This window comes from Lactuca sativa, chromosome 3 (assembly GCF_002870075.4).
Source record: "Lactuca sativa cultivar Salinas chromosome 3, Lsat_Salinas_v11, whole genome shotgun sequence".
NCBI classification, from domain to species: domain Eukaryota; kingdom Viridiplantae; phylum Streptophyta; class Magnoliopsida; order Asterales; family Asteraceae; genus Lactuca; species Lactuca sativa.
In genome coordinates, this window is record NC_056625.2 from 164,181,399 (window position 1) to 164,193,535 (window position 12,137).

A 12,137-nucleotide genomic window follows, 5' to 3' on the forward strand; every position below is an offset into this window, starting at 1 on the left:
AGGGGAAACCTTAGAAAGTTCATATGTCATATTTGTCATATATATATATATATATATATATATATATATATATATATATATATATATATATATATATATATATATATATATATATATATATATATATATATATATATAGGATAGGTCTAAAGTTATGAACTATTTGCTAATTTTTGCTTTAAGATAACTTTCCACAAAGCAGCCAACTAGCCCCTTAATAAAAAATAATAAGGCAACCAACAAAAAAAAACAATATAGCCTTGACGTCTCAATTGTTTTTGTCTATAAAAAGGAGCAAGCCACAAAGTATGGAGAAAGCACTATTACTTGTTTGAACCTCCAAGAAAACGTCCCTCACAAATCATGGCAAAACCTCATGTTCTAGTCATACCTTATCCCGCACAAGGCCATGTCATTCCTATAATGGAGCTTGCACAACGCTTAGTCAACCATGATGTCAAAGTTACAGTTGTAAACACAGAGGTCACTCACAAGTTGGTAACAAGCAATGCATTAGAAAATGATGGTTTTAGTGATCTATTGCAGTCGGTTTCAATCCCCGATGGATTAGAATCATGGGCGGACAGAACTGACCTTTGTAAGTTGACCAGATCAATACTAGAAACTATGCCTGGCAAATTGGAAGAACTTATAGAGACAATTAACAAAGAAGACAGCAATAAAGTTACCTGTATTATTGTTGATGATTGCATGGGATGGGCGATAAAAGTCGCAAAGAAGATGGGAATAAGAAGAGCAGCCTTCTGCCCAGCATCGGTTACTTTGCTAGTTTCCATGTTGAGCTGTCAGAAATTGATTGCTGATGGAATCATTAACTACAATGGTGAAACATGCAACGATTACCCATTTCATTTTCTAAGAAGATCGTTTAACGTTTATTGAATTTTTTATTTCAGGCATACCTCTAAATCAGATGATTAAGCTGTCAGAAACCATGCCACCTATAAAACCAACGAATCTCTGGTGGACGTGCTTTGAAGACTTGCCCACTGTAGAAGCTATTTTTCAAGTTGTAAAAGAAGCTCCTGAAGCCGCCAGATTGACGGAATGGCATCTATGCAGATCAACTATTGAGCTGGAGCCAGGAGCACTTAACCTCTTCCCCCAGCTATTGCCAATTGGCCCTTTGCTGGCAAGCAACCGACGTGCTGATCAAGTAGGTCACTTCTGGCAAGAAGACTCCACCTGTTTAGCATGGCTCGACCAACAGCCACCATGTACGGTCATTTATGTAGCATTTGGGAGCTTCACCATTTTCAACCAAACCCAGTTTGAAGAATTGGCACTTGGTCTTGAACTTAGCAACAGACCATTCTTGTGGGTTGTGCGACAAGGCATGACAAAGGAGACTACAGCTGCTTACCCAGATGGGTTTCTGGAAAGAGTAGGCTCTCGTGGAAGAATTGTGAGTTGGGCACCTCAACAGAAAGTATTAGCTCATCCTTCTGTGGCTTGTTTTGTGAGTCATTGTGGTTGGAATTCTACTTTAGAGGGTGTTACAAATGGACTCCCTTTCTTGTGTTGGCCATACTTTGCTGATCAGTTTCAGAATGAAATTTACATTTGTGACATCTGGAAGATTGGGCTTGGGTTTGAAAAAGATGAAGCTGGTATCATCCGAAGAGGGGAAATAAAAGGTAAGGTAGAGCAGCTGCTCGGAGACAATACATTCAGAACTAAGGCCATGGATATCAAAGAGAAGGTTACGAGCAGTATTACAGAAGGCGGATGCTCACACAAAAATCTTAGCAATTTTATTGAGTGGATAAAAGAGAAAGATACAGGCTGCCAAGAATCCAGTTAACACTTTATTATTGTATGAACAAAACATACCCTTTCATTTGTTTCCATATGTCGAGCTGCACTTACCTTTTACTCGTTTAAGAGAGCTAATGTACTCGAAATTTTAGTAAGCGTTAATTTGTATGCAAGTCTTGTAACGAATTTTTTATTAATTAGGATTATATGCTTGGATTATATATATTGGATATTCAATGTGCCGTTATAGTAATATTTTTTTCGATTATATTGGCTAATCCGTTTTTCAATTATGTAATCACAAAGATGAGTGATCCTTGTTATGTTATTGATTTTTGACTAATAACTAATAAGTCTTTTTATGAGTCGGTATAAACAGCATTGGTTTTGACAAATATATCGACACGAAAAAAAATGCGTTGCAAAGGAGGGCAAGAGGCTTGGGTAATCATCCGATATAGAGAATCATTAACAACAATATATGGTGAAACATGCATACGATTACACATTTCATTTTAGACATAACTATGCTTAAGTTGCAAGAATCGGTCTTTTTTATATATCCTAACGATATAAGTATATTAACTTAATTTAAAAAAAATAAATAATTAAATAAACAAATGAAAGAATATTATAAAAAATTGTTTATGATAAAAAAATATAAGTTAAATAGATGTATGTACATTTATATCTAAATCTATATAAATATTATATGGTATGTCACTCCTTTCAATTTTCGATATGGTTCAACATAAATCATTTATTTTTTACTACATTGATTTCAACCCATATAAATATTATAAAATAGGTCATCGTTTTAAATTTTCAAAGTGGTTCAAGAAAAAAAAAATATTTTTAACTACATTGTTTTCAACCTAAAATACTGTTCCTTTTAAATTAATATACGTTATTAAAGTTTTCAATTACTAATAAAAATTATATATAATCTTTATTCAATATAGTTCTAATTATATTTAAATTATTTATAATAATTAGAGTTTCCAACTATTAATAAAAATTAAATATAATATTTGCTTAATATAGGTTTAATCATGTTTAATTTATTTATAAGTTTACATAAAAGAACTTAGTAAAAACAAACAAAAAAGAGGATTATATAATTTATCTTTGTACATTAAATATGAAAGTTAATAAAAAAAAAAAAATCAAGTTCATATTGTCAAATATAAATGATTTAACTTTAACAACATCATATAGATATAAATATAAATATAATTTTTGGTCAAATTGCAAAAAAGTTAGTATATTAGCACAAAATTTCAAATTTGACACTGAATTATTTGTTTCGTAATTATGTTAGTATATTTACCATTTGTTGTAATATTAACCAAATAACCAGTTATACTTATTGTTTCGGTAACTATTTTTTTCTAATTGCAATAAAGTCGCTATATTTAATAAAATTGCGATTTTGACACTATGTTTTTTTCACAATTATATCACTATATTTATAGTTTTGTTGCGATATCAACCAAATGACCGGTTACCATCATTCTAGCACCTTATAAAATAAATAACATGATATTATTGTGACGTGGAAGTCATACCACACCTTTATGTGTCGTAGCTTGTTTATTAAATGACTTGAATCTGCACGTCCAACATTGTGTGCACGAAAGAAAAGTCAGTCTGGCCCATGGCCGCGACGCGACCCTCCGTAGGACGCCGCGCGTCGAGGAAATAACTTCCCTATAAAAGGACGGTCACTATCCTCATTTCTTTCCACCAATTCTTCCAATTTTCTCTCTCTCTCTCTCTCTCTCTCTCTCTCTCTCTCTCTCTCTCCCTCCCTCCCTCCCTCGCCCTCTCGAGATTTCGGTTCATCGTGATTCAAATAAGTTACCTTGACACTTAATTATATAACCTACTTACTTGTTTCAAGAATATTCAGCTGAATTAGTCTGTTCATTTCACTCTATTCCAATAGTCCTCACATTCTAATATACAAAGAACATATATTGCCACACAAAGTATAATGAGGCAACTCACCTGAATATTCTTGAAACAATTAAGTAGTTTAGATAAGAGTAAGTGTAACTTACTCAATTGATGAGGTCCAAATAGTCACGAACAGAACTTTGACATTTACTTCCTTTCCTTAGCTATCCTCTGAAACCTCTAGAGCTTCACTACCTGCATTGCAGAACGAGAAGTCGAATCATAAGGGACCGAAATCTCGATATGGAGGAAGGGAGAGAGAGAGAGAGAGAGAGAGAGTGTGTGTGTGTGTGTGTGTAAGTTGGAAGAATTGGTTGACAGAAAGGAGGATGAGTGACCTTCCTTTTATTGGGAGGCTTTTGCCTCGCCATGCTGCGCCCTATAAAGGGTCGTGGCGTGGCCATGGGTCACACTGACTTTTCTTTTTTGCATACACTGATGGACGTGTGGAGTCAGGTGCATTTAATAAAATGCGTCGCGGCACATAGAGGTGTCATATGGGTTTCACGTCACAATATTATCATGTCATTTATTTTGTAATGTGCTAGATTGATGGTAATCGGTTATTGTGTTTGATTATATTGCAACAAAACGGTAAATATAGTGACATAATTGAGAAAAAAACACAATGTCAAAATCACAATCTTGGAAAACATACTGAATTTATTGCAGTTTGAAAAAAGTTATTACCGGGACAACATGTAGAACAGTTCATTTGGTTGATATTGCAATAAAATTGTAAATATAGTGACATAATCGCGAAAAAAATAACATAGTGTCAAATTCAAATTTTCATGGTAATATAGTGACTTATTTTCCATTTTGTCACACCCCAAAACCACGAACGGCGGAAACGTTCAGGGGTGGAGGACGTCATGTACAGTATCACAACAGTGTAATATAATAAACAAGCAACAACATCATCCATTGCATTATAAGTAGAGTTTTAATACATGTGTGTTCTTTCATAATGTACAACAATAAAATGAATAATCAAAATAAGGCGAGTCTTGTCTGTGCTCCATCTTCTCAAAAACCTGGCCATCGCACCTGTCTAACTAATGACCTGAGAATACAAGTTATTTTGAAAGAGAGTATCAGCTTTAAAGCTGGTGAATTCATAAGTAATTAAGTGTCATTGTCTTGCTTATGAAAATCTATTATGAAGGCCATGTAAACCTTTAAATGAAAATTTTGATGTAAGTAAGAAAAACACTAGAAAATCCCTTATTTTCTATTAGTTTGAAATGTAGTCTTCTACCAAGACCCGATTGTTTTGTTATGGCAATGTAGTCTTTTACCAAGACCCGAATGTTTTGTAAGTAAAATGATAGTTTTTCCTTCAATTGTTTAGTACTAAAGTACTTAGTCGAACTCATCGTTTATGTGAAAGTATCACAAAATAAAGTAAACAAGAAAATGTACTACTGTAAGTGTTGTCACTGGGTAATAGGACTAACACAACATCGCATCTAGCGAAATATGTAACCTAATGAACATCCGAAGATTGTCCAGAACAAGTATTAATGTAAGTGACATCGCTGGGTACTAGGAGTAACATAACATCACAATAAGCGAAATGTATAACCTAATGAATATCCGAAGATTGTCCAGAACAAGTATTAATGTAAGTGTCATCGTTGGGTACTAGGAGTAACACAACATCGCAATAAGCGAAAGGTAGAACCTAATGAACATCCGAAGATTGTCCGGAACAAGTATTAATGTAAGTGTCATCGCTGGGTACTAGGAGTAACACAACATCGCAATAAGCAAAAGGTATAACCTGATGAACATCCGAAGATTGTCCAAAACAAGTATTAATGTAAGTGTCATTGTTGGGTACTAGGAGTAACACAATATCGCAATAAGCGAAAGGTATAACGTAATAAACATCCGAAGATTGTCCAGAACAAGTATTAATGTAAGTGTCATCGCTGGGTACTAGGAGTAACACAACATCGCAATAAGCGAAAGGTATAACCTTATGAACAATCGAAGATTGTCCACTTGTCCTCTGTAGCAGCAGCAGGTGGGTGGAGGGGTTAGCCCCGGTTATCGATCTACCTAGTATAAGTAGTAACCTTAGACCTCCGTAGATGGTCATCGACCACTGGTGCTAATCAGTGGGGTTCAGAATGGTAAGTCCCGCCGAGATATCCCATTCAACCGGGATAGGAAAGATAATTTACACAGAAATTACTAATAAATCATCCTCGTAGTTCTAAGTACAAGTGTCTAGCTAAGTGAATATAGGATAATGCACCTATGTAAAAGTGTTCCTGTATGGTATTCATGTAAGTGTGTTCATGTAACAGGTAAGTATATGTAAACATATTCATGTATCATGTAATCCTAAGTAAGTGTACTCATGTATCATGTAAGGTATTGGTATAGACTCATGAATGAACTGACTCTGGTGTGATTCCTTGTAGTAGTAATAATGTTTGATATCTTATAACTATCCCTATGATAGTTAACTGCAAGGTAATTGGTTGTTTACGTAGGTTTATGCACTCTTGCTACCCAAGAGTATTGGAAACTAAATGAAGGGTGAAAACTATAATCTCTAACATATAAATGAACATATGCGCATAAGTATAGTTTGATTCAAGAAGGTAAAATAATGGTTTTGCAAGATATCTAGGTGTTTTAAACAATAATTAAGAATGACTTGATGTCATTTTAATAAACATTTCAAAACTAATACTTTTGTTATCAAGGTATTTTAAGATAGAAAACCACTTCATGTGTCACCTTTTGAAATATGTGAAATCTGCTGAGTGAAAACACAGTTATAAAATACATAAGATTGATTTAATAACATATTGTTTTCTACTTGTATCCCCCCCATTAAAATGTTTAAAATCATTTAAAACATTGATTAAGGGGTATGAACTCACCTGTAGTTGGTAGTTCAGATGAACTGGACGGTGTAGGATTGTTAGGAGTCAAGTGAGGACTTGTACCCACACTACGATCCTAATGAACATATAATCACACATATATGCACTCAATTAGTCTCAAATTTCTAATTTATAATGTTAAGACATCCTAGACAAAATAAACACTTTATATAAGTGTTTTAAGTCCTAAGGATTACATCTAAGCTATTGTGGGACAAGGCACTTGTGTTTAGGGTTCCAAAGGACCCCATATATGAGTTTACTCCTCATATACCAACGCACATGGAGTTTACGGTTGTAAACTCTTGAGTTTACGGCCGTACACTCCCAACCATGGGTGTATTGTTTGTTTTGAAGTTCCAAATGACTCCTAGAATTATTCCAACTTGGTGGTTAAATTCTTAGAAGCGTTTAAGGCATAGAAACACTCCATTCAGGAGTTTATGGCCCTAAGGCCATTTCCCTCAGAGTTTGCGGCCGTAAACTCTTAAGTATTGGTGTTTTTGATGCTTTCAAGTCTCTTGCACATGTGGTATAGGTTCTAGACTTTTATACCAAGTATATGAAGGCATTAGGCACACTTTGGTGCCCTTCTTTCATGTTTACGGCCCAAGAACCATGTCTTGGCCGTAAACTCACTTTGGAAGGTGATTTTGATGTGTTTTGGTCCTTGATTTAAGTGGGAACAATTCCTAGTAAATGTCCAATGCTTTAGGTGCCTTAAAAGCACCATTTGGTGCTTGAATTTGGAGTTTACGGCCTAAGAAACTCTTGGGCCGTGAACTCCCAAACATGGGTGGTTCTTGCTTGATTTCATGTCCCTAACACACATATAAATGAGTCTAAGGCAGTAGCATAACACAAGGGTTGGTCTCGGCTTTGTTTCGGGAGTTTACTGCCCAAGAACACCTTGGGGAGTAAACTCCTAAATCTAATGATTTAGCTATGTAATCTATGTTATGAACACATTTAAAGATTTCTAACACTACTAGAAAGAGTTACTCACTTTTTGGTATAAAAACCCGAAGAACCATGAGAGAGAAAATGGCTTTTCTATAGTTGGAAATGCGAATAATGAATGAATTTGGTTTAGAATTCTATTTATAGTCCTGAGATATTTTTGGTAGAAAATATTTTTATTCCTGAAATGATTTTTAATATTACAGAGTGTTGGAATAACAGTGTTGCACAAAACCCTAGTGTAACCACTCTCCTGATATCTCCTTAAGTGTAAATCCTGAAAAACTGCCAAACTTATACCCGAAGTCTGGAATTTCACTGAAATTGTTCTAAGCTCTATTGTCTTGATATGGTTTGTTCAGAATGGAAATTTCGGGTTGTCACATCATCCCCCTGTTAAAGGGAATTTCGTCCCGAAATTAGAATTTAGATAAGGAAGTAGGTATAAATGATCGAGTCGTTAGGTGAAAACTTCCTAATCGATTTGCTCTCGCGCTTCCAAGTGAAATCGGGTTCTCAGTTGCTATTCCAACGAACCTTCAGTAATGGGCGACGACGTTGCTTCGTCTGCTTGGCCACTCAGTCGAGGGTCACTACGGTTATAATATGAAGGCAAGGATCTAGTAAATCTCGATCTCGTCAAGAGGGATTACGAAAGTCCTAATGGAAGGATAATGTTTCAAGTTCGAGAAGCGAAGGGGAAAATGTACGTTACTGAGTTCGCGGAGTAGGTCTAGTTTGTGAAATGCAAGACCGATTCTGGTAAGAATCTCGGAGGTCCTAACCATATTGGATTTTAGCTTTCCACGCTTTATTAAGCGTATTAAGTCGTTCCCAGAGTGAGGTTTCCTAAAGAATTTGGTCTCTCACTTGGAATTCCAAAGGTTCTTTCTCTCGCTTACTTCCCAGTCAAGGGCCATCCCTTGCTGGGTCAAAGTCGAAAGGGTTCTTGAAGTTTACGGGGAGTTCCGAATGGACTATGATAGTAGGTCTGTAAGACCTAGAATTTGGCGAATTTTCCGTCGGTGACTATGGTGCCGACAAATTCCCAACGGTTATGGATAATTTGACAGAGTACTCAAGAATTTCCACAACACTAAAAGTGTGTCTCAGGAAATTTGAATCTATATTCCAAAAATCTTGTTCAGAGAACTTTGCGGAAAGTATCTCCGAGGGTAATGTTTCTATGGGTTCTTTCTTACTACGAGGGTAGATAAGTAGTCATTATATGGAGAAATGACGAACTGATCCCAGTAAGAAAGGCGTACTCTACTTATTCAGCTCATGAATACTATGGGCATATTGGTCCTATTCGAGGGATATCACTACGGACTCGAAGTGTCCGCATCGAGTTCGGAGGGTAGTCTTTAGGACATCCATCCCTAACACTCGAACTGGTGATATTCGGATCTGAGGTCCATTTCTGAAGAAATTATTTCCCTGTGTTTGCCCAATCAATTCGTCTATGCGAGGCAGAGACAACGATTTCTAAAGGAAATCTTAATGAAGTCTCCGGTCGTCGAGGTACATAAAATGCACTCCATCGTCTTCGGTCGTCGAGGTACATAAAATGCACTCCGTCGTCTCCGGTCGTCGAGGTACATAAATTGCACTCCGTCGACTTCTGGTAAGAATAAGACCGGAGCTCTCAAGGGTGAGGAGCCTGGTCTTCTAATTCTATTGTTGAGTAGTTCGCTGTGTTGTCTGGGCTGTTCTTGTATCTTCCATAGGTGTTTAGACTGAAGGCGATCTGGTTATAAGAGTCATACTGGGTTCTAAGTTTGTTCCTATGCCAATGCAATTACTCGTACTCCTGGACAGTCTCCATCCTGAAGTTCATATTAGAATTTATACATGATTCAATGATCACAATTTCGTGTATACGAGTCGTATATAATTAAGACTGAAAAGGTAGTCGAATAATTGATTCTTCCTTAATCTCACATCCCATCGAGGGAAAAGAAGTTAAAGTGGAATCATCAATTCTAAACCTGTAGAACATTGATTATATATCACTCTCATGTATACATTCTTCAGTGATAGATCAACCGTATGAATCCTGGAATTGAACTTGACGTACTACATGAGTAATATTGTGGGGATTCCTTCGGAAAGGAAAGGAACTAATAGGTACTTCATGCACGAGTACCTCGGAGTTCTGATATGACGTCTTCACTAAAAGACGTTTACTGAGAAAGAGATGCACGTATGGAGCTGGTATTGCAGGGATCAAATTTACTCGAGTCGTATGATAAAGTCGGAAACATATGGAAACTAAAGACATTAGATTTGAACATAAGGCGTTACAGACAAAACACAACAGTGCAACCATTAACAGAGTTACTGTACTTAGGATTTATTACAAGACTATTGCTGCGAAACAAGGTATACTACAAAAGACAAGTATACGCAGCACGAGAGCCCCTTAACAGATGGAATCTCGCAAAAGATAAGACTCTGGTTGCACTAGTTTTAAACATGTTTTTGTACATACTAAATACTGACGATTTGGAGGGAACCTATACTATATTAGGGTCCTTAACTGCCTCGTTGCATTCTGAGGTCAAACTCCTCCGGATTTGCCGTTGTCCTTCTCCGATGGACAGTCCTTTTTTAAGTGTCCCATGATGCCACATAGATGACGTATCTGAGAGGTTTGGACATTGGTGGTTGAAGAAATGTGTTGGATCTGGATCCTGCAGTAACTGGTAGTATGTCCATTCCTGTTGCACTTATAACAGTGTAACGGTCGGCAACTACCTAGATGATGAAAGCTACACTCATAGCATTTTGGTAGGTTTCCGGCATATTGTCTAGCTGGTGTAGGGACAATTGGGACACTAGAAGGAATGGTAGTAGGAGGTGCAGATGTCGTAGCTGTGTTCTTATTCGCCCCTCGAAGCGATTTGTTCTTCCTTTTGGCCCAAAACTTTCGGCTGTTACTCTTGGTCTCGGCACTCGGGGTATCATGGTAGTTTGTTGCTCGTTGCGGTGCTTGATTGTTACTTGGATTGGAATGGTTGTTAACAATGCCACTAACATTTGTGTTGTTAGCGTTCAGGTGGGTCAGAACAGCTGACACGGCAGCCGAGACTGCAGCTTGAAAGGTAGCTGCATCAATCTGAAGCGTTGGTGTTTGGTTGATGGGCTGATCGTTTTTCTTGGGATTCATGATTCTGTTACACCGAAAGAAAAATGAATTTGTGAGCGAAAATGGTTGAACCTAGACGTAGTTCGATCGCTCATGCAAAGAATAGAAGTATGTTCTCTAAGGTTGGACTTACATCCCTATGATGCAGTCCTAGTACGGAATGGAAGTATGTTCAGGAAAGTTCGACCTACATCCCTATGATGCAGTCCTAGTAAAGATTAGAAGTAAGTTCTTAAAACGGTCTCAATATGTTTGTTGTTTGAGCCGAGGTATTGTTGGTTAGTGAGTAACATGATCCAACCATTACCAGAGACTTGGAGATGTCTCCGGAGTTAAATGGCTATAGTCCAATGACTTGACTAGCGCATGTTTCAAATAGACTCTAATGAAAGTATGACCAGAGTATTTCAACAAAGAATGACTCAGAAGTTAGCCGACTATCAATATCTTAGATATTCATGACGTACAGGTTCGGGAAAATGACCTTGTAAAAGGTCTTACATCATATCCAGAGAAGATAGTTCTCGACAGCATAAAGGGCCTAACTAAAGTACTTACAGTACAAGATAGTTTCATAGAAAATACCACATCTGGCATAGACAGAAAGACGATTCCTTTCTAACAAGGAAAAATAAAGTAAAGTATCTACTACTAGTGATGGTCATCCCTCTGGCGAACTCTAAGTTCAGCTAGTTGGCGTTCCACATCAAGTAGGTGTCTTTCGTACACTCTCTGGCGTACCCAAAGTTCCATGACTTCGGCTCATTATTCAGTCAGTGCTTGCAGCAGGGTTTCATGGTCTCTCTCGGACTTCTCACGAGCATGTTCAAGGCGACTAGTGCGAAGCATATGCATTCATCCGTTTGTATCAACTTCTGCGATACGTTGTAGAGTTGTCATGCCCTAAATTTCGTTTCGGGTAACTCTTTGGATCAGAATTGGCATGATTCTGTCTGCTGAGCCCCCATTGCTCAGGTCATAGAAGCTTCGGTCACCATTAAATGGCATGGGATGATCTTGTCCTTGGCTCCATGTTTCCAAACATTCCACCCACTCAGGCGTTGGGCCATGAAAAGCCGGACGAGGGTTAGGAATTGGAAAGGGAGCTGCCTGGGGTAGGTTCTCAACCTCAGGTTCGGAGGTGGCATCGTCTGAAAGGTCTTCACCATGGTGATCATTCAGAGGGATTGGATGATCATTAACTGGTTCTTCTCCAAACCATCCAGCAATAACCGCGTTCGGAAGGAACAGGTTGTCGTGGGGGTGGAATCCAACCATGTTATCTATGCGAGAATTTGGGGTAAGAAAATAATTATTAGACGAACTATCTAGATAATTACTTAGGAAATCTTCATTAGTTCCATCGCTATTTGTAAAGTGCA

The 12,137-nt window shown here is 37.3% G+C and overlaps 1 protein-coding gene across 1 annotated transcript; it reads left to right on the forward strand.

Moving 5' to 3' along the window:
- The first annotated feature begins 301 nt into the window (after window positions 1–301).
- Window positions 302–2,018, forward strand: LOC111880203 (UDP-glycosyltransferase 83A1). Its single transcript, XM_023876613.3, has 2 exons — window positions 302–844; window positions 918–2,018. The coding sequence occupies exons 1-2, from the start codon at window positions 364–366 to the stop codon at window positions 1,823–1,825; spliced, it is 1,389 nt and encodes a 462-aa protein (XP_023732381.1). The 5' UTR covers window positions 302–363; the 3' UTR covers window positions 1,826–2,018.
- The last annotated feature ends 10,119 nt before the right edge of the window (window positions 2,019–12,137 follow it).